Here is a 26,228-nt window from a genome sequence, read left to right as displayed (position 1 = left end):
GGAAGGTGACACTTCCAACTGTGTGTCTGGGAAAGACTCGTTCTCCAGCGAGGGAATTAAGGCAGCATCTCACATTTAATATGAACCAGTTTTAGGACAATTCACTCTACTCTTCCACTATTACAATACCTTAGATGTCCTTGTCCATTGTAGCACGAGCACACGGTCATATATCCTTCTATGCCCCGTATTTGGCCGATCTTAGCAGACATAGATTGATTTTATACAGAGGGTGTGCAGTTACCTTTTGTCTCTTCCGAAGAGTGAAGTTCTTCCACAGGAGCAGACCGAGTTGTGTCAGGAGACCCATTATGCCTTATCCAGGCAATATCCTGCCAAAGCGTCGTTATGGCAACCCCCACTTAATAGACCCTAAATGGAATAAAAGCAAGGTTTTTGTTTTAATACAGAGAACAAGCGCATCATAAGGGAACGTCACTAATCACCCACTTCTTTTTTCATCTTCAACGTAGAAATGCTACCAAAAAGAATTTACAGAAACTTGTTACAATTGGAGCCATCCATGATTCACCAAACCATATTTTGAAAATGGAAGCAAAGTACTTCAAGTAGTTTTCATTTTAGTCTCTTCCATCTCCACCAACTGAAGCTTGTTGTAAGGATTTTGTTGTATTAATAGTGTAAAAAACGGTGTAAAATTAACAGCTGTACAGAAAGACTGACGTGAAGGCCCAATTACAGAGGAGGAACTAATTGATGCAATTAAAGCCTTTAAGTCCGAGAAAACTCCAGGGCTGGATGGCATACCAGTTGAGGTATATCAAACCTTTTTTCGATGTACTCAGAGATCCCATATTAGCGTGTTTTAACCACACCAATAAAAATGGTAGACTATCATATACTCAGCATGAAGGTCTGATTTCACTATAATGTGGTCTGACTGTGAAGTGGACATAATCTGTATTCAAATCCTGAAAGAAAGAGATGATCTCACTACGATACATTCTAATAGAAAGTTAGCAAAAATAGATAAGATCTTGCTACCATTGAAAGGTAAATACCTGTCTATTTGTGTGGAAATATCACACAGATTAATTTTTTTGTCAAATCCCAGTTTATCTATTTACTTATGGCCCTGCCTACACTGAACAACTTGTTTTTTAAATGATATGAGCAACATTCCACTTTATTTGGAAGGGCAAGCTAGCCCAAATTAAACGGGCCCATTTATATAATGAATATGAATTTGGAGGGCTGAAACTATTAAATATTGAAGTATTGAACCTCTCACTAAAAGCATCAGTCATACAAAGGTTGTACTTAAATCCAAACTGGTTTTCCAGCAGATTAGTAAGAATGGCTCACCCATTGTTCAAAAATAGCCCTTTTCCCTTTATGAGACGACAACCTCTCACTTTTGGTTATTTGAAAGTGAAATAAGTATTTTTAAAACAAGCCATAGAAAGCTGGGTGCAATTTCAGTTTAATCCACCAGAAAATACAGAACAAATATCTATGGAAATGTCTGCTCAATCAAAAATTACTACCAACTCATTGCAGCATTACTGGAAAAATGGAGGCAAGTGGAAGAGGGTAAGGAACTTGTCTGTTGGCCCTGCATTAAGAACAAAATTGGTTAATTAAAGAAAATTGTGATAAATGAAAAAGTATTCCATTTTAATAAGGACCCAAAAATTGACAGATGCACCATACAGGTTGCAAAATAGTTGGGAAGAGACTTTCGATGTGCTGATACCATGGCACATGGTTTATGATCATTACATCACTTGTTTTGGTACTCCCCATATGTAGCTTATTTTTGGTCACAGGTTCAGGAATGGCTGAAGAATTGCAACATTTACCTGGAGCTAACTCTGCAAATAGCACTGCTGGGGGACTTTAAAAGCCATAGTCAATTGATCAATAATATAATAATACTCGTAGTAAAAATGTTAATCTTTAATTCACAATCTGTAGATACTATGAGAATAGAAAGTTTCAGGACCCAGGTAAAAAATATATGGCAAATAGAAATCAAAACTGGATGGTTTTCAGCGATAGATGGGAGGGGTTGAGGGTAGCTGAAGGGTAGGACTAAAAACAAACCAAAAAAGATAGCTAATATAAAATATACGGTGTCCATAAAATGTATATAGTGTGTATAAACTGAAAGTAGAAATCCTAAGTATTGTTGTCAATTAGTTTACTCCAATTAGCGGAGGGGTAGTAGGGTTAGTGGATTTATAGAACCTTACAATCTATCTGCAATATTAAAGCTGATCTAACATAGAATCAATCGCAACACTCCAGCTACTTAATAAATGATACCAATTCATTGCTTATAGGGTGGGTATATTCTTTGTACAGGCATCCACAGGGAAGTCATTATGAAGAATGAAATGCGCCTTACATTCCAAATAATTCAGTCTAAAGATAAGAGGCAGCTATTTATTTCATATGTAGTATTTACAGTATATTAATTATTTACCAAGTATGTTTTATTCATTGTTGAAAGGGGCATTCTGGGATTGTTAAAGAGCTGAGGGATTGGTCTTGATATACCACTCAAATTAATAGACAGAGCTATGGATGCAAGAACAGACCATACTGTGCATTATGTCAAAATTATAGTTTTAACCATGTTTTGAAGCTATAGAGTGTTTGTTTAGAATTGCACTGGTATAAAGAATGGAATACAACTTGATTATATTTTGAATTTTGATGGGGTAAGACAGTTGAACTAAGCTCATGAGGAATATATTCCTCATTAACCAACTGCTATAGGCTATAATATAATTTATTTAAAATGCCTAAAAAGAACGTAGCAATCCCAGATGGTTGCCCATATCTAAAATGTACCGTTACAATATGTGAATTCTAGGCACAAACTGTTATGGTTTTACCTGTCACCAGAGGGCGACAGAGACCGTCCTAGAGACATTACAGACACTCAGGTGTGTCCTATTTACTCATTATGATTTCCCTGAAGAGGTGTGTTTTCTGTTGTCCTTTGCAGAAGCATACATTTGTTTACCGTGTGCATTCGTTTCATGATTGAGTTTGAGACGTAGTGTTTGTTGATTTTCAAGTGTACTGTGATCCTGCGGCTACCGTTTCTCAGTAAAGTATTATGTTTATCCTTAACCACTGATACCTCATCTGCTCTGTTCTCTGCACTTGGTTCCAACCTCACCATGTCACACAAACCAGTTGTATGATAATTGATTGCCAACAAATCAACATAGATACAAATTTTTCTGTTTGTTTTCTTTTCCCGATTTCAGGCGTTACTAAAAGGATTTATGAAACATTTTAGTGGCCTTGGCACACTGATTAAACAGATAATAAACGTATATTGATATACGATGGCATTTTACACTCTCATCGTGACCTTTATTAAAAACGAAATAATTGCACAACAGAAAGGCCTTTAACAGATTTTGGGTCCATCATTGACACGCTGTCACCTTTTCCTGCATTCTACTGCTTTTCTAAACCAAATAATACATTTAACCTGATGATTTACCATCTCAATAACGTACCTAATCAACTCTCACTTAATTTTGGTAGTACTACCACTACAGTACACAAGATCTGGTCCAGGGCATTGGTGAACGTGAAGGAACACGCACTAATGCCCTGGACCAGAGCTAACACTTCACCAGACATCAGACACTGTATTTGTAAATCATAGGCCATATAGATTGACGTTAAGCTAGGATGGCTACAGTATGTGTATAGTATGCTGTTTTAAGCTACTTTGAGATACTGTAACTTCATGTCCTGCATAAAGACTTGTAGGACTTTAGGAGCAAAAGATTAGGATAGAGGATTTGCGTTTTAGCCTGAGGCAAAGCCCAGGACAAATATTTTGCTTTTAACTATCCATTTCCTCTTCCTTCCATTTTCACTCTGTGTTTACATTATTTACCGCTAGGCCTACTTCATAGATGTTTTATTTACTGTCATGGGGACGTTGAGGTTACTGTACATCCAGGTTTCCAAATCCATTAGCATTAAACTACTGTTACCTCTAAGAAACAGACAAAACCAAACCTGTAAACTCCAACTTGTTAAGAGTCTTGTTGGGTCTATGGATTTGATCTGGAAAGGTACATGAACTATGTCCTACTTTTTATCTACTCATACCATTTATGCAGAAATGAGGAAACGCATACATACATCTTATACCATACTATATACAGACGTAGGAGAGATTGTTGCAATATAGGAATAGGTGGGGCATCAACAGCTACCTGGAAGTGGATCACTGAGGTTAATACATCTTTTGAAATATTACAATAACATGTCTTTTTTTTGTACCCCAAGAAAAATGTCAATACAGACAAAACAAAAAGTCAGCCGCACACTACAATCTCACAGGTTTTCCATAAAAACATTTTCTCCTGGTGACAGAGGGAACACTTCTGAATAATTGAAATATGTTGCTGTGCCACAAGACATCTCAATGGTGTCATTAGTTCCAAAGAGCCAAGAACAGAGCACAGAGCGAGGCAGAGGAAAGAAAAAGAAAATAACAGGCATGTAGTATGAGATAAAAGTGCTGATGCATGCCTGGCATTTGGGGACTTACTAAATCAGAGTGCATTATTTCAACTCCCGCAATGATGGAACGTGTAAACAGATATTTTGTCATCCGATCGGAGGGCAGAGAATGTTCCACCCCTTCCAAAGAGCAAATGCCCCCCCCCTTCTCCATCTTTCTTGCTACTCCCTCTCCTCTTCTTCTTGGCCCTCCATCTATCCCTGTTTTTCTTTATCCCCCTCTCTATTACACGCTCTATTTATATGTGGGAATCATAAAAGTCTCTGAGGCAGGTTCAAGGGGATGGCTTATGGCAAAGTTAATTTTAATTAGTGCCTAAGGGGAGAGGTGAATTGCTGGGTCACGCAAGTATACTGTATCATTACCAGCTTTTCCCAAGAAATCACTCCCTGGTAAGACACATCAGTATCCAACATATTCCTCTCTAAATATTGTGGTATTTGAGTTGACATTGATGAGGTCTTCATTCATGAAGTTATATTAATAAGGGAAACTGTAGCTCACATTCAAAGATGAATTAACCTTGGTAAAAGGTATTTTCAGGTCAGCTTTATTGACCTACATATCTCGTCAGTGGCAGAAGTACTGCTTTAGAAGTGATCATTATTGTGATAGAAGCAGGACGTCCTACTCAAAACAATCCGTCAGGAAGATGTAGGCTTACATGTACACATTGTCTACACTCAAGGTAATAACCCTGTAGATGTACATGGGTATAGATCAGTGGAGGCTGCAGAGGGGAGGACGGCTCATAAAAATGGCCAGAACAGAGCAAATGGAATGACATCAAACACATGGAAATCATGTATTTGATACCATTCCCCTCATTCCGCTCCATTATTTAATACCATTACCATTACCACGAGCCCTTCTTTCACCTGTCTCCCCCATTCTTCTACACTGATTGAAGTGGATTTAACAAGTGACATCAATAAGGGAGTATAGCTTTCACCTGGATTCACCTGGTCAGTCTATGTCATGGAAAGAGGTGTCCTTAAATGTTTTGTACACTCAGTGTATATCAGATTAAAACAAGAACACAAAGAACATCAGCAGGGCAGTATTTGGCAGGTGCTTCTGGTTAATCATCTAACCAAATGTTTTTAAAAAATGAGTCCAGAGAAAGTAACTTGAACATCAAGGCCTGCCTATGACTGCAGCATTTGTTTAGCCCAGTATGTTTGCATAATGAAAAAAGTCACATGACAATAACTACAAAAACAAAAACACATACACTACCGGTCAAAAGTTTTAGAACACTTCATTCAAGGGGTTTTTCTACATTGTAGAATAATAGTGAAGACATCAGAAGTATGAAATAACACACATGGAATCATGTAGTAACCATAAAAGTGTTAAACAAATCAAAATATATTTGATATTTTTCAAAAAGCCACCCTTTGCCTTGATGACAGCTTTGCACACCATTGGTATTCTCACAACCAGCTTCATGAGGTCGTCACCTTGAACGCATTTCAATTAACAGGTGTGTCTGAATTTGTGCAATTTCTTTCCTTCTAAATGCGTTTGAGCCAATCAGTTGTGTTGTGACAAGGTAGGGGTTGTATACAGAAGATAGCCCTATTTGGTAAAATACCAAGTCCATATTATGACAAGAACAGATCAAATAAGCAAAGAGAAACAACAGTACATCATTACTTTAAAACATGAAGGTCAGTCAATACGGAAAATGTCAAGAACTTTTAAAGTTTCTTCAAGTACTGTCGCAAAAACCATCAAGCGCTATGATGAAACTGGCTCTCATGAGGACCGCCACAGAAATGGAAGACCCAGAGTTACCTCTGCTGCAGAGGATAAGTTCATGAGAGTTACCAGCCTCAGAAATTGCAGCCCAAATAAATGCTCCACAGAGTTCAAGGAACAGACACATCTCAACATCAACTGTTCAGAGGAGACTGCGTGAATCAGGCCTTCATGGTCGAATTGCTGCATAGAAACCACTACTAAAGGACACCAATAAAAATAAGAGCCTTGCTTGGGCCAAGAAACACGAGCAATGGACATTAGACTGGAGGAAATTTGTCCTTTGGTCTGGAGTCCAAATGAGAGATTTTTGGTTCCAAACGCTGTGTCTTTTTGAGACGTACTTAACCAGCATGGCTACCACAGCATTCTGCAGTGATACACCATCCCATCTGGTTTGTACTTAGTGGGACTATAATTCGTTTTTCAACAGGACAATTACTCAACACACCACCAGGCTGTGTAAGGGCTATTTGACCAAGAAGGAGAGTGATGGACTGCTGCATCAGATGACCTGGCCTCCACAATCCCCCAGACCTCAACCAAATTGAGATGGTTTGGGATGAGTCGGACCGCAGAGTGAAGGAAATGCAGCCAACAAGTGCTAAGCATATGTGGGAACTTCTTCAGGACTGTTGGAAAAGCATTCCAAGAGTGTGGAAAGCTGTCATCAAGGCAAAGGGTGGCTATTTGAAGAATCTCAAATCTCAAATATATTTTATATTTGTTTTTACACTTTTTTGGTTTCATAGTTTTGATGTCTTCCCTATTATTCCACAATGTGGAAAATAGTAAAAAGAAAGAAAAATCATTGAATGAGTAAGTGTTTTTAAACTTTTGACCTGTAGTGTATAGTAACAAAAATAAGTGTTGCCTGGGTTACTGTAGACAACCATCACAGTTAACATATTTTATGTGCCATTGCAGGAGGTGAAATCTGCACAATAATACATCACATTCCAGAATAACTAGACCACTAACCAAAAAAGCCTAGGCACTGCATAGTAAAAACCTAAAAATGTACAGTATAAACCTACACGTGGACTTAACCTGCATTGTCACAGACAGTTTGGTAAGCTTTACAAAGCCAGAGTAGATTATACCACCAACAGTGCATTGAAGGAGGGCCAAGGGCCTTCTGCTCACTCCTTGATGCTACTTCCCTCCAGAATAACTCTTAAACACCCCAAACTAATTCCCCAGAACATCTGTGCTTTAAAACATGGCCATGGAATGGTCCCTTCAAGGTATTGTCGTCCCTCTTTCGGCCAAGCAATTCCTGAACAGCTGGCTAGGGTCATTCAGGACCAGGTTGAAACATTTACAAATGTATTATTGCCTCTGATCTGGCGGACTCACTAAACACACATTCTATTTTTGTAAATTATGCATGAGTTTTGGAGTAGGCTCCTGGCTATCCGTAAATAAATACAAAAAAAATCAAGAAAATGGTGCCATCTGGTTTGCTTAATATTAGGTATTAGAAATGTGTTATACTTTTGATACTTAAGTATATTTAAAACCAAATACTTTGACTTTTACTCAAGTAGTATTTTACTGGGTGACTTTCACTTGAGTCATTTTCTATTAATTGGGTTCTTTTTCCACCACTGGTGAGTTGACTGAGAACATTTTTATTAACAGCAACTCAAATGCCGTTCAATATCTACATTTGCATTATTAAAGGCTGTAGCTACTGTATAACAAAGGCTGCATATTGTGTGGCCCTCACAAAGTACAATGTGTTTACTTTGTATAAATACATTTAGCTCAGGCTCCTGACATCCACAGCCTTCAGAAACCCAGTGTGCACTAGGTAATGTATTTGTCTCTGCTGTACTTGAATATTTCATTACGCTCTACACAGACAACATCATTGGGTAAAAAAAGCTCTGACATAACCAGAAACCTATGTTATAAAAAATGCAGAAGGTCATTTCCTATTTATAAAATGCACGCTCAAGATGGGGCCTCAAATGGTCGTCTTGAAAGGTTTGCCTCTGCATCGGAGCCGTTATGCTGCGCAGCTTGTTTGATTTCTCTATGTAGAAACAATTACATGCAATTTGGCTCAATGGAATGTTATTTGCTCGCAGCTGAAGAGGCATGACCCTGTAAATTGTAGTGTTTTACAGTAAGCATTCTGAAGCATGTAGTGTTGCATTTTCACGTATTCAGCTACTGAGAATTTTATAGGAGAGAATGAATCTCGACACTCATTAATATTAAAAGGATAGTTCACACAAATTGCAAAATTACATTGGTTTCTTTCCATTTGGAGACAGTGGCCAGGTAAACAAAACTAAATATGGATTGATGTCTAACCTTGTACATAGACTGATTTCAGGGTAGGGAAATCAATATGCCATTTTGTAATTTGGGTTAACTATCCCTTTAGTTCAATCAACTTTGTGTACACTTCAGCAATACAGTACCTGGCCTACCTTGGCCTTCCTTCTCTGACCAAGTGGGGACAGATTTAGTGTGTCACTTTTTGGTTTTGAATGAGTTAACGTTAACACAACTGTTTTATACAACCAGTAGGACCTTGATGAAGTAATTTTGAAGTCGTAAATAGTGTCATGACGACGTCATTGCAACCAGTTTCATACTTCCTCCACTGATTCTGTACAATGGCTTTAACTCAACATGTTATTGAAATCAGAAAAATTTAACCAACTGCATTAAAGCCATTGTGTTACATGCTGACCAGACCGAACACGTCGCAAAATAGATTTTGAAATCCATGTCATTCAATTATTGCACCCTCACTGCTCACACTCTCCAACGAGCGTCTGCGTTGCCATGGGCTAAAATAGAAGTCGTTCCTATTTCTGACGCTGATCACGCTGCAAGTCCTGCATCTCCCATCTCCTCATTGGTTTATTGAAGCAGGTACCCACGTGCCATCTCCTCATTGGTTATACCCAAATGGGTGATTGAAAGATGAAATGTTTTGCCGGTTGTCGTGGTAATACTATGAAAGTGTAGATGCCAATCACCAAAGATGAAAAAGCCTGGAAGGAGGAGAGATGACTAGAAATGATTCGGTTTGCCGTTTTATGTGTGGATTAATTGTCGGAGTAGAGGACCTTGTGCATTTCAGGTAAAATAACAACTCAATGTTTATATCCCAGGACAAATTAGCTAGCAACAGCAAGCTAAGTAAATAGTACAAATTATCTAGCAAGTGCAAGCTAACTAGCTAAATTGCCATACATGTTTAATGCTTTTAGACCTGTCCCCAAATTAATGTCATTGGTACAGAGTTTGTTTTGATATTTTAACCCGCGTGTCGTGATCGCGTTTGGTATATGGGGACAAAATAAATGTATGCACGATAGCGCCCGATGGCGCAAGCGCGTAGCCGGTTTGGGTTCCGTGTTATGTGTGTGTTAAAGATGCAATCTGGAAATGGCACATCCATGTCTGGACTTTGAATTGAATGATATATAAGTCATTGATTCTTGAACAATATAACGTGTACCCCATCACAACCTAAATATAAGCTTATGTTACTTAATTCTTTGTAAAAAAATATATAATATTGTAAACTAACCATGTATAGCTTGAAAACATGGATAAAACTAACATTTGAATGTCATGGACGGACAGTTCTTGCATCCATATCCATCCAGATCTGTATGATTTGGAGTGTGGTTACATGACTGCTTTGTTGTTCCAGATTGACCCTTTATTTGTGAACAATTGGTTTTTATTGGGTCGCAAGGGCAATAAAATCATAAAAAATAACATTACACTTTTCCCCATTTTTTTTACTTACCACCCAGACTGCCCCTTTGAAGTTTTGAAAACTTGACAACAAAATTGTTTGTGAAATGTTGAAAATGGGTCACTGCAAAGACAGCAACTCTTCATGAACTAAGGCTATTTAGATGTTCAAAGCGGCATGTTATTAGCATCAATCAACGACAGTAGAGTCATATTAATCTGGTGCATATTACGCAGTCGTTTTCTGCTAATTAGCCACATTAGAACCAACTTATTGCATGTTTACCGAAATTAGAGAAGACATTAAGCTAATACATGTCACTCAAGCTAACTTTTGCCTCTAAATGTTTGTGTTCTTCACTTATTACCACTTTTGCTGAAGGTAAGCATTAAGTATTAAGTAGACAACCGGCTTGTCCAAAGCAAATAGATTATAGCAAAGCATGTGGTATCGCCAAAAGTAGGTGCTTATATATTGTCCTGACCTGACCTTTACCCCAACAGAATACTCACTCGAACTCTTCCTGTCTCGTTACGTGCACGGGTAAACACATGACATGAGACTGTCATTTTATTACATCCTTATCAAGGGAACCTATTGCCTTTATCTCCGCACCAGCAATACAACAGGGTTTTGGTAAATAATTTCGTTCAGCGTTATGACACTCTTACGTGAAAGGCTGAAGTCCAATCTGATCGCTATGGTCTTTTTTTTTACCCATCTACCTCCCCACCTGTTAAAGTCACACTCCATAATTTGTGCATGCCATTCAAAAAGTGTGAACAATAGATCTCATGACAAGGAAATGACTGAAGAAAATTGTAAGAAATGACTGATACCTCATTTAAAGTCACACGAAGCTGCTGGTATTGAAGCCACTAATGATGATCATTGCATTACGTAGCCATGGAAAACATGACAATACAGTGACTCAGCTAAAATACTGACCCAGCCATAGCCTCATGAGGAAACTATCTAGCAACTATAACAAAGGGAAAGGGGGATACCTAGTCATTTGTACAACTGAATGCGTTCAACTGAAATGTGTCTTCCGCTTTTAATCCAACCCCTCGGCCTAACCTTTCGGTTACTGGCCCAATGCTCTAACCACTAGGCTACAACAACAAGCCACAGCATCGCATGAGACCTTGCTACAGTATGTAAAATGTACATAAAAACGCACAAGAACACATTTGGTAACTGGTACCAAATGACGCTTAGAGTTACTTGTTTTCATGAATCCCAAAGACAAGCATGTTATAGTATATTACAGTGTAACTATATAGTTATCATGTACTTTCATTGTAAACAGGCTACCTGTTCATTTCTGTATCGTAAAGTGTTACCAAAAATCTATTTATGAGCAACTTACCTCCTAGCTCTTTAGACTATAATTATTCTCAGCACATATTTAGGAGTCCCCAGATTAAATTGACCCAGTGTAAACTCCAAACGTAGTCACCCTCTTCCCTCTGAGGCTGCTCTGTCTCTCACTATCCCTTCTCTACTTCCCTGTCTCTATCCCCTTTTATCTAGCACTATAAAGTATGCAAATGACCTCTACAGGGACTGCCATGGCAACAGTACTCAGGTAATAGGTGATGAGGTACAGTAGTGTGCAAGATATACCTTACACAACGTACTCCCTTTAGCTCAACTCAGGAGCACGTGTTGACTCTAGTCTTATCTTAATTGGCTGAGGTAAAAATCAAGGGGGAGGGATGTCATGGCCTTGAGAAGATCATACGTTCTCATAACTCAAGTCTTAAAATGTATTGTAACCGCATCGTAATACATTATACCTGTAGGCTTTAGGTCAAGCGTTACCGAAGATCTTTTATTGTCTAAGCTAAACAGAGAAACAAATCATTTGACTACGTTTCTGAGGTTTGATGACTAGGTGTGAAAATAAAGTTCAATGATGTGTCACTATAGAATGGTCCTGGTCTCCCCTGTCTGTAATCTGATTCGTTATGATGTAAAAGGCTGAACTGATCCTGTATCAGCATTCCTTCTCTGAGACGTTCGATACAGACGGCCCCTGGACTTCAAAAGTATTCTCTTACAAGACTAGCTGCATACTGAATTACATCCTGTGGTCACCAGATCTTCAACAAAGCATTAGAAATTCAAACCCAAAATTTGACTTTATATTTATTATTCAAATATTATTTTACAAGGGAACAGATGGGAACAAGCAGAGCATATTTAGAAACAGCCAAGTTGTTATTGATGATACTGTTGATGACCAACTTGTGGATGCATCACAGGGAGCCGTTTAAGTGCATTTTCTGTTGAGTTTTATGGGAACTATATAATTTGGTAACAACGGGATAAGGGTTTACTGCTTTCAGTGATAAACTATAATACCAACGGTGCATTGAGGGGGACATAATTATGTATATTAGGAGGATGTTTACTATGGGAGCAGCCAGGAAACAAACAGGAAACGCATCATTGCAGCCATATGAGAATGTTTAGTATTCGATAAGCATGGCCTAATGGCCCACCGGCCTCTGACACTTTTTTGTGTTTGGCAGGTAGTCTGGTGCTTATTTCAGACCCTGCATTAACTTTTATGTTGATACTACGTAATCTTATCTATGTTAAGTAGATTTTAAAATGTATATTTTTATTCATAATGTATCAGGTGCTTCAGTTCCGCTCTTTACACCAATCTCAATACATTCCCAAATGTTCATCTAATCATACAGTATGTAATACAATTTCAAGAGCACCCATATGTTGGATATCCATCATTTAATACTTTTAAAATATTTAATGGATAACATATAGAGGGGGATATTCTTGACAGAAGACCAACTCCATTACTAAACTCTAAACGAGGGCAAGTGACCTCGGTCTAGTAAGTTGATCAACTCTGCGATCTCTTGAGTGCACTTCAAAATGTTTCTATTCCATATGCTAGCTCAGGGGGTTGCAGAGGCTAGTCCTAGTGGTGTTGGAGCGCAGTCTCAATCAAAAATATTCACACCTATACCGCCCAGGTGAGACCTCCGCTGCCCAAAGTAATTGCTTCAATTAATTAAGTGTTGGGGCTCACAGGCAACCAGCAGACACTGGGGCCCAGCCGATCCCAAGCCAGTTAACCCAGTCTTAAACTGGAGATGCGTCCCAAATGAAACCCTATTTTCGCACCCTAACGACGCACCCTGACGCACCCTAACGACGCACCTTGACGAACCCTAACGACGCACCCTATCTCACCCTAACGACGCACCCTAACGACGCACCCTATCGCACCCTAACGACGCACCCTGACACACCCTAACGACGCACCCTGACGCACACTAACGACGCACCCTGACGAACCCTAACAACGCACCCTAACGACAGGACGCACCCTATCGCACCCTAACGACGCACCCTGACACACCCTAACGACGCACCCTGACGCACCCTAACTACGCACCCTGACGAACCCTAACGACGCACCCTGACGCACCCTAACAACGCACCCTAACGACAGGACGCACCCTGACGCACCCTAACGACGCACCCTGACACACCCTAACAACGCACCCTGACGACACAACGCACCCTGACGAACCCTAACGACGCACCCTGACGCACCCTAACGACGCACCCTGACGCACCGTTTTTATAGTGCACAACTATTGGGTCAAAAGTAGAGCAAAAAGAAGGGAAAGGGGGACATTTGGGACACAACCTGGGTAATAGGTAAAATGCTAATGCATCAAATTCACATTGGCCAGATTACAGATAATTTGGAAAAACTAGATGATTACTTCTCCTAGGATTACTTTTAAATTCAGAAGTAATGTTTGCTAATGGTTTTTGACACCGTTCTGCTTTCTCAATGACATTCAAATCAGCATTGATAAAAGGTGCAAGTTTAAGTTTGTTCCACCTGAGTGATTCTGACCACAAGTCAGAGACCACTATGATGACACACTAAATGTGTTTGATGGATTGCTAGACAAGAGCAGTAATAGGCTTTTGTTGGCTACAGTCCAAGCAGTCTACAGTCTTCCAATGGTACGACTGCTGTCGGCATCCAAAGACGATCCAACTTGAATAAACGCTTGGAGGTAAGGACCACATCAGTGATGTAGCCTACTGGGGATACGGATATCTGTACTTTTAAAAAATGTCCACTTTTAAATGATTGATTTCTACATAGTGCATTAACGTGAATGTTAGTTCCTCCCTTCTAAGCTCCTCCATGGTATTTGTGCTCCATACAGTCAAAAACATTTGTAATTTAAAAAGACCACAACTGAATTATTGCTCAATATAATTCATGCTGATTCCCACAAAAAATCCATAGGCCTAACGGACACATGCTCAAACTCATGCACCTAATATGAATAGACCAAAGCTGAAACCACACGGAGAGATGCCGTGGTCAACGGCGTCAAAATGTGCGTGCGAGAGTATAGTGTCAATTCAGACACAGCGTAGCACGTGCCAACTTAGTTGTCATGAGAATCCATAATAAACTATTGTATTTGTTATGTTCACCATGTTCACCCTTGTGAATTATTGATGCGTGTTCCTTTTGACTCCTCTTATATGTCCTACTGGACAATTGCAGTTTATTAAGAATTTAGCCAGTAGTCTCTTTCTGTCTACATAACAGTATTCTCTCTTGAACGGAGTTCCTCAAGTTTCCCAGCCGTATCCTGCCTAGGCTATATGCCTGTGCTGGAAATCAACAAAGCTAGGCATAAATGTATTGTTTTCTCAAATATGTATTATTGGCTCTGGCATTTAAACCCATCAACACTAAATAGACACATTTGAACCTCTATGGGATTCGGTGTCCCTATACCGGGACGGTTGAGCTAACTTGCGCAAATGTGATTAGTATGACGGTGTAACAGCAAACTTTCCAGGACATAGTGTAACGGCTTTCTTCCTGGGATGAAGGAGAGGACCAAAACGCAGCGCGGCTAGTGTTCAACATGTTTAATAAAGAATAATAACGTGAACACTACAAGCTACAAAACAATAAATGTGAAAACCGAAAAACAGTCCTATCTGGTGCAGAACACAAAGACAGAAAACAATCACCCACAAACCAACAGTGCAAATAGGCTACCTTAATATGGTTCCCAATCAGAGACAATGACAAACACCTGCCTCTGATTGAGAACCATATTAGGGCAAACAACAAACCCAACATAGAAACACAAAACATAGAATGCCCACCCAGCTCACGTCCTGACCAACTAAACAAAGACTAAACAAAGGAAATAAGGTCAGGAACGTGACAGTACACCCCCCCCCCAAGGTGCGGACTCCGGCCGCAAAACCTGAACCTATAGGGGAGGGTCTGGCTGGGCATCTGTCCACGGTGGCGGCTCTGGCGCTGGACGTGGCCCCCACTCCACCATAGTTAATCCCCGCTTCCGTGGCTTCCTCCTAATGACGACCCACCAAAATAACCCCACTGTACTGATGGGCGCCTCTGGACAGAGGGGCAGCTCCGGACTGAGGGGCAGCTCCGGACTGAGGGGCAGCTCCGGACTGAGGGGCAGCTCCGGACTGAGGGGCAGCTCCGGACTGAGGAGCAATTCCAGCATCGCCGGCAGCTCTGGCAGGTCCTGGCTGACTGACGGCTCTGGCAGGTCCTGGCTGACTGCGGCTCTGGCAGGTCCTGGCTGACTGACGGCTCTGGCAGGTCCTGGCTGACTGACGGCTCTGGCAGGTCCTGGCTGACTGACGGCTCTGGCAGGTCCTGGCTGGCTGACGGCTCTGGCAGCTCCTGGCTGGCTGACGGCTCTGGCAGCTCCTGGCTGGCTGACGGCTCTGGCAGCTCCTGGCTGGCTGACGGCTCTGGCAGCTCCTGGCTGGCTGACGGCTCTGGCAGGTCTTGTCTGGCTGACGGCTCTGGCAGGTCCTGTCTGGCGGGCGGCTCTGGCGGCTCCTGACTGGCGGGCGGCTCTGGCGGCTCCTGACTGGCGGACGGCTCTGCCGGCTCCTGACTGGCGGGCGGCTCTGGCGGCTCCTGGCTGACGGACGGCTCTAGCGGCTCCTGACTGACGGACAGCTCTAGCGGCTCCTGACTGACGGACAGCTCTGAAGGCTCAGGACAGACGGGCGGCTTTGAAGGCTCAGGACAGACAGGCGGCTATGAAGGCTCAGGACAGACGGGCAGCTCAGATGGCGCTGGGCAGACGGGCAGCTCAGACGGCGCTGGGCAGACGGGCAGCTCAGACGGCGCTGGGCAGACGGGCAGCTCAGACGGCGCTGGGCAGACGGGCAGCGCAGGCGGCGCTGGGCAGACGTACAGCTCAGACGGCGCTGGGCAGACGGGCAGTGCAGGCGGCGCTGGGCAGACGACGCTGGGCAGACAGGCAGCGCAGGTGGCGCTGGGCAGACAGCAGACTCTGGCCTCTGGAGACGCACAGGAGGCTTGGTGCGTGGTGCCGGAACTGGTGGTACCGGGCTGGAGACACGCACCATAGGGCGAGTGCGTGGGGGAGGAACAGGGCTCTGGAGACGCACAGGAAGCCTGGTGCGTGGTTTTGGCACTGGTGGTACTGGGCTGGGGCGAGGAGGTGGCACCGGATATACCGGACCGTGAGGGCGTACTGGAGCTCTTGAGCACCGAGCCTGCCCAACCTTACCTGGTTGAATGCTCCCCGTAGCCAGGCCAGTGCGGCGAGGTGGAATAGCCCGCACTGGGCTGTGCTGGCGAACCGGGGACACCATGCGTAAGGCTGGTGCCATGTACACCGGCCTGAGGAGACGCACTGGAGACCAGATGCGTTGAGCCGGCTTCATGGCACCTGGCTCGATGCCCACTCTAGCCCGGCCGATACGTGGAGCTGGGATGTACCGCACCGGGCTAAGCACACGTACAGGAGACACTGTGCATTCTTCCGCATACCACGGTGTCTGCCCGTACTCTCGCTCTCCACGGTAAGCCCGGGAAGTTGGCGCAGGTCTCCTACCTGACTTCGCCACACTCCCCTTTATCCCCCCCCAATACATTGTATTGGGGGTGACTCTCAGGCTTCCAGCCTCGCTTCCGTGCTGCCTCCTCATACCACCGCCTCTCGGCTTTAGCTGCCTCCAGCTCTTCACGAGGGCGGCGATACTCTCCAGCTTGAACCCAGGGTCCCTTACCGTCCAGAATTTCCTCCCATGTCCAGAAGTCCTGAGTACGCTGCTGCTGCTGTCGCTGCTGCCCGTTAACACGCTGCTTGGTCCGGGTTTGGTGGGTGATTCTGTATCGTTCGTCGTAACATTGAAGAGAGGAGGACCAAGGCACAGCGTGAAATGAATACATATTTAATAAACGAAGACGAAGAACACTTGACAAACTATAAAACAATAAATGTGAAAACCGAAAAACAGTCCTATCTGGTGCAGAACACAAAGACAGAAAACAATCACCCACAAACCAACAGTGCAAACAGGCTATCTTAATATGGTTCCCAATCAGAGACAATGACAAACACCTGCCTCTGATTGAGAACCATATTAGGCCAAACAACAAACCCAACATAGAAACACAAAACATAGAATGCCCACCCAGCTCACGTCCTGACCAACTAAACAAAGACTAAACAAAGGAAATAAGGTCAGGAACGTGACACATAGATGTGTCTAATATGGACAGAAAGCTTAAATTCTTGTTAATCTAACTGCACTGTCCAATTTACAGTAGTTAATACAGTGAAAAATACCATGCGATTGTTTGAGGAGAGCGCACAACAACAAAAAACTTATCATGGGGGAATATCATACCTCTGAAGGTAAATAATGCAATCTTGCTCTGATTTGTCATCTTGAGGGTCCCAGAGATAAAATGTAGCATAGTTTTGTTTGATAAAATACATTTTTATTTTCAAATGTTGGAACTGGGTTCAACAGTTTGAACCACTGCTGTCTCTGGCTCCACACCCACCCCGTCCGGCCATCGAGATGTGTGAAAGTTAGTGTACAAGCTAATGATCCATCATGTATGACATTCCTGGGAGTCTGTAAACTAAAATGTTGTATTACCATATAATTTTTGTATGTTTTCTTGAATTATATACTTGAAAATGTATCAATTGTCCAATTTGGCACATTTGGGCAGACTTGATACAAAATATTGTCCAGTATTGCAACGGTTCACTGGATAAATCTGAAGTTTTGCACACACAGTGCTACCATCTAATGGCCAAAATGTTAATTGCGCCTCAACTGCAATATTATATTATGGCCTTTCTCTTGCATTAAAAAAATTATAAATGAAAACGCATGTTTTTTTGTTTGTATGATCTTTTACCAGATCTAATGTGTTATATTCTCCAACATTAATTTCATATTTCCACAAACTTCAAAGTGTTTTCTTTCAAATGGTATCAAGAATATGCATATCCTTGCTTCAGGTCCTGAGCTACAGGCAGTTAGATTTGGGTATGCCATTTTAGTCGAAAATTTTAAAAAGGGTCTGCACTTTGACCTTATAAATTACCTCCCCGTACCTCTTTAATGGAGATGGGAGGTGGGTGGGGAGAGCAGTGCTGGATGAAACTGATGCAGCAACAAAATATAGGTAAGACGCCTCAGGATTGACTTTCCTATTAATGTGCAAGCAGCAATCAAGAAGTCAAGCATAAAGTATGAATGCTCTCGTCACCCAATTGGTTAGTTCTAATCATTAGCACTACCATTATTAACTTTTCTCAGGATACTGGTACAGGATGATTGACACTTATTCTCTCATCCTTTATAGAATAGGAGAGTGCATAATAGAATCTCAACAGAGTCCTAGAAACCAACCGGCTAACTAGGTAATGAAGTCCCACCTGTCGCTATACCTGTAGGACACCCAATTAACCAGAGATCAAGACAGCCCCTATAAGTTTGGTTCACTCTACCTCAATCACAGAAAGGTATACTAAATGAGTCATGCAAGGTGGAATTTTGCGAAAGAATTGGTAATGTAATGTATAATATTCTTTCTCTTATTTAATAGATTGTAATCGTTGGTTAGAATTCATCCTCACATCTCCCATGGGGCCACCATTACACTAATAACACTACAGTGGTAAAACAGTGCAGTCTAAGGCCTGATTTATACCTTCTGCTTCAATCGAGTTTAGGCCAAACGTCATTTTAGAAACATACAGATTATAGATGATATTCTCTGTATGTTCCAAGAGTGCATTCCCCCTCACCCTCAAAGGTCCAACTGTCAGTGCCCACACCTAGCTAACCTCATGTCTAATAACCAGTACGGAACAACTCCTTCCTCCAGGCAGGTCCACCTGCAGTATACGCGATGTGAGAGAGAAGCCTGGAATTAACCAACACGCAGGAGTGAAGAGTGAGGAGTGTCAAAATGTCAGAAGCCATAGCCGCCAATCTGGATAAGTAGAGCTAGGATGGAAAGCCTGAGGGGCCTGACCTTGAGAGTCAAAGCAAGGCTGTCCGTTTCCTTCTCTTTCTGTGTTGATGGAGTGAGGAGCCTTTCACACAGGTGCTTGTTAGCCGCACTCAACCACAAGAGGAGTGTGGACAGTTGATGGACACTCTGCAGGACATAAATTGAGAGTGCAGTAGGCTTTGGGTTACGCCTCACCTTTCAGTACCTGTTCTGTCTTTCTCCCGGGATGGGAAACAAAGACAGAACACAAAAGTTGAAGACAACTTACAAAAGCTTGCCAATGGTTGCAGTGCTTTTCTTGACTGCTGAACAGCGGTACAACGTTATTTGTCTGACCTTTGGAAGATGTTCTCTGCCACAGCAGTGGTGAACCTGATATGTGTGGGGAGAGAGCAGCCTTTTTCTTATTGGAACATATTGTGATACGTTTCTCTGCAGCACGGTTGCACACTATGGGAGTAGATGGGTATTGTATTCATAATAAAAGGTAAGAAAGCTAAAAAAGCCACTGAAGTCTCCAAGAGTTATCCCATTGAATCATCAAGGAGTGATCTATACATTATATGAATGTCTGTAGAAACAAACTATACGTCTACCAGAAATGCAAGTCCATTCAACAAACCAACAATTATCATCACACTCTGAAACGCATTTGCACAGACCCACGCACACACCCACACGACATATTGTCCAGGTGGATAACTGTACACAAGGGCATGAGCCAGGAGTGACAGCTGCTGATGGACTGGCAGTGGGCAGCACCCGGAACATGAAAGCCAAATCCAGCATTGTCCAGGATATCGACGGGGCCAACGTCACTGTAGCACTTGTACCATCTGTAGTGGGAGGAGCAGCTCCAGGAGCCTGGCTGATCAGAAAATACCCTCTTTGATATGAGAGGGTCCATGTTTGAAAGGGGGAAAAAATAAATAATAATGTTTGAAAGGGGGGGAGTTAACAAGTCTCCTAGGATATCAAATGCTAAAGAGTGGGAAAATCTGGGAGAATTATTGAGAGCAGTATTGGTTGAAGATAAATCAGGAATAACGTGCCAGGCAGACCTTATTCATCTGCTGTCTTTATTCAAACCCCTACTCTGTACTGAGGACCTCTATGAAGTTCAATGAGATAGGTCTATTCATGATTTAATGAATGCATTTTTCTCTAGATAATTTTGACTTGGTCTATAGCTAAAACAAGGTTGACATACTGTAAATACATTACTATTTCTACAAAATACAACTGCTCCGTGAAGCCTGTCAAACTGTGGAAAAACTTTACTTCCACAAAGAAACATGCTATTGTCCCAAAACATTATAGTAATAAAAAAGGAATTCCAAAATCTTTAACAAGAGCAATGTATTTTGTTTAATTTCTACACACACAGCTACTCCGTGAAGTCGGGATCGATTTTTTATTTTTTAAACTTCTACTGAGAAAAAAAGCTGTGGGGCATAGCCAGTGGTTGGCTACTAGGGCAGAGGCATATACATGCATGCTCCTGATAACATAAAGACTACATTAAACAAAATAGACTAAGCTATACAATCAGTCCAAGACACAGATTCAAAGTCCAAGAGTAAGTATCTACTCCAAAGTGCGGTATCACGCAGCTTGCAATCCTCCCTTTCAAAGCACAATGTCGTCCGCCATCTGTTTCCTTGATAAAAGGCCCAAAGATGAAAACTTGAGTTGCCTTCACTTTCATGTAAATAGCTAACCAACTTACTGAAATGTAGTTGAGTGACCACAAGAGCTGAGCCACTGTAAGATACAGTGGCATGATATTTAGACTGCCTTGCTTACTCAAGAGAAAAATAAACCCTTGATGAGCTGTGTGATTACGACGCTAAGTAGTATACAGTGCCTTCGGAAAGAATTCAGACCCCTTGACTTTTTCCAGATTTTATTAGGTTCCAACCTTATTCTAAAATGGATTAAATAATTTCCCCCCCTCATCAGCCTACACACAATACCCCATAAATACAAAGCAAAAACAGGTTTTTAGAATTTTTTGCTAATTTATAAAAATATCACATTTATAAAAGTATTCAGACCCTTTACTCAGTACTTTGTTGAAGCACCTTTGGCAGCGATTAAAACCTTGAGTCTTATTGGGTATGACGCTTCAAGCTTGGCACACCTGTATTTGAGGAGTTTCTCTCATTCTTCTCAAGCTTTCTCAGGTTAGATTGGGAGCATTGCTGCACAGCTATTTTCAGGTCTCTCCAGAGATGTTAGATCGGGATCAAGTCCAGTCTCTATCTGGGCTACTCAATGACATTCAGAGACTTGTCCGAAACCACTCCTACATTGTCTTAGCTGTGTGCTTCGAGTTGCTGTCCTGTTGGAAGGTGACCCTTCACTCCAGTCTGATGTCCTGAGCGCTCTGGAGCAGGTTTCTATTAAAGATCTCTCGGTTTCCTCCAGACGTGACACTTGGAATTCAGGCCAAAGAGTTGATCTTGGTTTAATCAGACCAGAGAATCTTGTGGTTTGAGAGTCTTTAGGTGCCTTTTGGCAAACTCCAAGCGGGCTGTCATGTGCCTTTTACTGAGGAATGGCTTTCGTCTGGTCACGCTACCGTAAAGGCCTGATTTGTGGAGTGCTGCAGAGATGGTTGTCCTTCTAGAAGGTTCTCCCATCTCCACAGAGGAACTCTAGAGCTCTGTTAGAGTAAACACTGGGTTCTTGTCACCTCCCTTACCAAGAACCTTCTCCCCTGATTGCTCAGTTTGGCTGGGCAGTCAGCTCTAGGAAGAGTTTTGGTGGTTCCTAACTTCTTCCATTTAAGAATGATGGAGGACACTGTGTTCTTTGGGACCTTCAATGCTGCAGAAATGTTTGGTACCCTTCCCCAGATCTGTGCCTCGACACGATCCTGTCTCGGAGCTCTACGTACAATTCCTTCGACCTCATGGCTTGGTTTTTGCTCTGACATGCACTGTCAACTGTGGGACCTTATATTGACAGGTGTGTCAGTCAAAAGTACCAGTCAAAAGTTTGGACACACCTACTCATTCCAAGGATTTTCTTTATTTTTACTATTTTCTACATTGTAGAATAATATTGAAGACATCATGTAGTAACCAAAAAAAGTGTTAAACATGTATTTTATTTTTGAAATTCATCAAAGTAGCCACCCTTTGCCTTGATGACAGCTTTGCACACTCTTGTCCATCACAAGCTTCCTGCCATGGACCTCTATACCAGGCGGTGTCAGAAGAAGGTCCTAGAAATGGTCAAAGACTCCAGCCACCCTAGTCATAGACTGTTCTCTGTGCTACCACAAGGCAAGCGGTAGTGGAGCTCCAAGTCTAGGTCCAAAAGGCTTCTAAACCCAGCTTCTACCCCTAAGCCATAAGACTCCTCAACATCGCGTCAATTGTATATAGAATGCGACCCCCCCCCCCCCCCCACATCACTGCCCTGCCTCTCTCTGTTGTCATCTATGCATAGTCACTTTAATTAAAACTACATACATGTACATACTACAGTCTGGTTCATCCTTGGGAGCAATTTCCAAACGCCTGAAGGTGCCACGTTCATCTGTACAAACAATAGTACGCCATTATAAACACCATGGGACCACGCAGCCGTCATACCGCTCAGGAAGGAGACACGTTCTGTCTCCTAGAGATGAACGTACTTTGGTGCGAAAAGTGCAAATCAGTCCCAGAACAACAGCAAAGGACCTTGTGAAGATGCTGGAGGAAACAGGTACAAAAGTATCTATATCTGTCATGCCCTGGCCATAGAGAGGCTTTTATTCTCTATTTTGGTTAGGCCAGGGTGTGACTAGGGTGGGCATTCTAGTTTCTTTATTTCTATGTTTTCTATTTCTTTGTGTTTGGCCGGGTGTGGTTCTCAATCAGAGGCAGCTGTCTATTGTTGTCTCTGATTGAGAACCATACTTAGGTAGCCCTTTTTTCCACCTGTCTTTGTGGGAAGTTAACTTTGTTTGATGGCACATAGCCTTAAGCTTCACAGTTTGTTTTTGTAGTGTTTATTGTTTTGTTCTGCGTCATTTTGTTTAATAAAAGAAAATGTACGCTCACCTTGCAGCTTTAACAGCCATGACAATATCCACAGTAAAACAAGTCCTATATCGACATAACCTAAAAGCCCGCCCAGCAAGGAAGAAGCCACTGCTCCAAAACCGCCATAAAAAAGCCAGAATACGGTTTGCAACTGCACATGGGGACAAAGATTGTACTTTTTGGAGAAATGTCCTCTGGTCTGATGAAACAAAAATAGAACTGTTTGGCCATAATGACCATCGTCATGTTTGGAGGAAAAAGGGGGAGGCTTGCAAGCCGAAGAACACCACGGGGGTGGCAGCATCATGTTGTGGGGGTGCTTTGCTGCAGGAGGGACTGGTGCACTTCACAAAATAGATGGCATCATGAGGCAGGAAAATTATGTGGATATACTGATGCAACATCTCAAGACATCAGTCAGGAAGTTAAAGCTTGGTCGCAAATTTGTCTTCCAAATGGACAATGACCCCAAGCACACTTCCAAAGTTGTGGCAAAATGGCTTAAGGGAAACAAAGTCAAGGTATTGGAGTCGCCATCACAAAGCCCTGACCTCAATCCTATAGAACATTTGTGGGCAGAACTGAAAAGGCGTGTGCGAGCAAGGAGGCCTACAAACCTGACTCAGTTACACCAGCTCTGTCAGGAGGAATGGGCCGATATTCACCCAACTTATTGTGGAAAGCTTGTGGAATTCTACCCGAAACATTTGACCCAAGTTTAACAATTTAAAGGCAGCGCTACCAAATACTAATTGAGTGTATATAAACTTCTGACCCACTTCGAATGTGATGAAAGAAATAAAAGCTGAAATAAATCACTCTACTATTATTCTGACATTTCACATTCTTAAAATGTCACATTTCCTTAAATGTCAGGGAATGTGAAAACTGAGTTTAAATGTATTTGGCTAAGGTGTATGTAAACTTCCGAGTTCAACTGTATTTATTTTTTACTGCTGCTCTTTAATTACTTGTTCCTTTTCTCTTATTCTTATCTGTATTATTTGTAAGTAAGCTTTACACTGTAAGGTCTACACCTGTTGTATTCGGCGCAAGTGACTAATAAAATTTGATTTGATCTGGTTTGCACTTAGTGGGACTATCATTTGTTTTTAAACAGGACAATGACCCAACACATCTCCAGGCTGTGTAAGGGCTATTTGATCAAGAAGTAGAGTGATGGAGTGCTGCATCAGATGACCTGGCCTCCACAATTACCCGACCTCATACCAATTGAAATGGTTTGGGATGAGTTGGAACGCAGAGTGAAGGAAAAGAAGCCAACAAGTGCTCAGCATATGTGGGAACTCCTTCAAGACTGTTGGAAAAGCATTCCAGGTGAAGTTGGTTGAGAGAATACGAAGTGTGCAAAGCTTTCGTCAAGGCAAAGGGTGGCTACTTTGAAAAATCTAAAATCTAAAATATTTGACTACAGAACAGACAGATCAGGGGCCACTTGTATCAAGTGTCTCTGATTAGGAGTGCTGAGGATTCATTTGGGCTTTTAGATCACAATGAAAAGGATTCCATGAGGACCTGATCCTTGACCAGCACCCCTACTGTGAGATGATTGATACATACGACACCTTGTATTTGTGAACTCAGAGATTACACAAGCAATTCATCTAACAGAGGAACATAAAATAACCTGTCAGACTACATGTCATTGTAATCATACATCGTAATATTTATGCAATTGACTATGCTTGTGAGGGTTATAATATAATGCCAAAAACTGTCATGACACAAAACCAACAAGTCCTTCTCATTATTTTTGAAAAGCAGATCGTCTACCTGTCCATCAACCTTAGTACCATTTGAATGCAAACATCGACCCTGTGTTTAGGGTGTCCATATTAGGACAGCCACCATCCCCTGCAGAGACCAAGTACGTCCTTATATGGACACCGTATGTTTAACAAATGACCAGTACATCATATGCCCTTGTGCAAATACTGTACACCAACTGGCCTACACAGCAGCTCAATGTACTTTCTGTTCATGCTCTTAACACGATGTCTTGGAGGCACTGTCCAAGGTTCTGAATTTTCTTGGCAAATACTCACAGCAGGTAAAATCTAATAGGCCTATAGTAGACGACAAAGAGAGATGGTGCTAGACATATCTGGGTCTGCTTAAAAGAATAATGATGACACATTGTCCATGCAGTTTTAAAGGTATAATTTAACAACCCCCTGTTTGTCATGCAACCTAACTCACTTAAATTGAGTTGCCTAATTACCTCAAATTCACTACCCCGCTGCTTGTTTTCCGATTTGTGCCCATCAAACTGTGATCAACACTTGACGGAACCCAACAGACTTTAGGTTGAGATTGATTAATTTATAATGTGTTTACAAGTATAATACATGTTTATGTTTTTATCAATGAGTGCTTTTGCTGTCACATCTTCGTCCTCTTGGAAGCTGTGTGTGTGTGTGTGTGTGTGTGTGTGTGTGTGTGTGTGTGTGTGTGTGTGTGTGTGTGTGTGTGTGTGTGTGTGTGTGTGTGTGTGTGTGTGTGTGTGTGTGTGTGTGTGTGTGTGTGTGTGTGTGTGTGTGTGTGTGTGTGTGTGTGTGTGTGTGTGTGTGTGTGTGTGTGTGTGTGTGTGTGTGTGTGTGTGTTTAATAGATAAATTATTGAAAATATTTTGGAAATACAACTCAAAACATTAGAACCATCATACTGAGCTAGCGCTTATTTGTATAATCATGGACGCAATCCAACACATTTTAACACATTGGTATTATGAACCTAAAAGGGGTAGACTATGGCTAACCATTGCAACAC

General features: G+C 41.9%; 1 protein-coding gene across 1 annotated transcript in view; it reads right to left on the bottom strand.

Annotated features, from left to right (window-relative positions):
* The window catches only part of LOC139561288 (phospholipid-transporting ATPase ABCA1-like), a 230,979-nt gene extending 220,333 nt beyond the window's left edge, over positions 1 to 10,646 (bottom strand). Inside the window, exons 1-2 of the mRNA XM_071378277.1 lie at positions 10,538 to 10,646; positions 245 to 372 (exon numbers count right to left, since the gene is read on the bottom strand). Coding sequence (XP_071234378.1) covers positions 245 to 310 — 66 coding nt within the window. The 5' untranslated portion in view covers positions 311 to 372; positions 10,538 to 10,646. The remainder of the gene's footprint in view (positions 1 to 244; positions 373 to 10,537) is intronic.
* Positions 10,647 to 26,228: the final 15,582 nt, after the last annotated feature.

This window comes from Salvelinus alpinus, chromosome 31, assembly GCF_045679555.1.
Source record: "Salvelinus alpinus chromosome 31, SLU_Salpinus.1, whole genome shotgun sequence".
NCBI classification, from domain to species: domain Eukaryota; kingdom Metazoa; phylum Chordata; class Actinopteri; order Salmoniformes; family Salmonidae; genus Salvelinus; species Salvelinus alpinus.
Note: the sequence above shows the minus strand (reverse complement) of the source record. Positions and strands in the feature narration are given on the sequence as shown.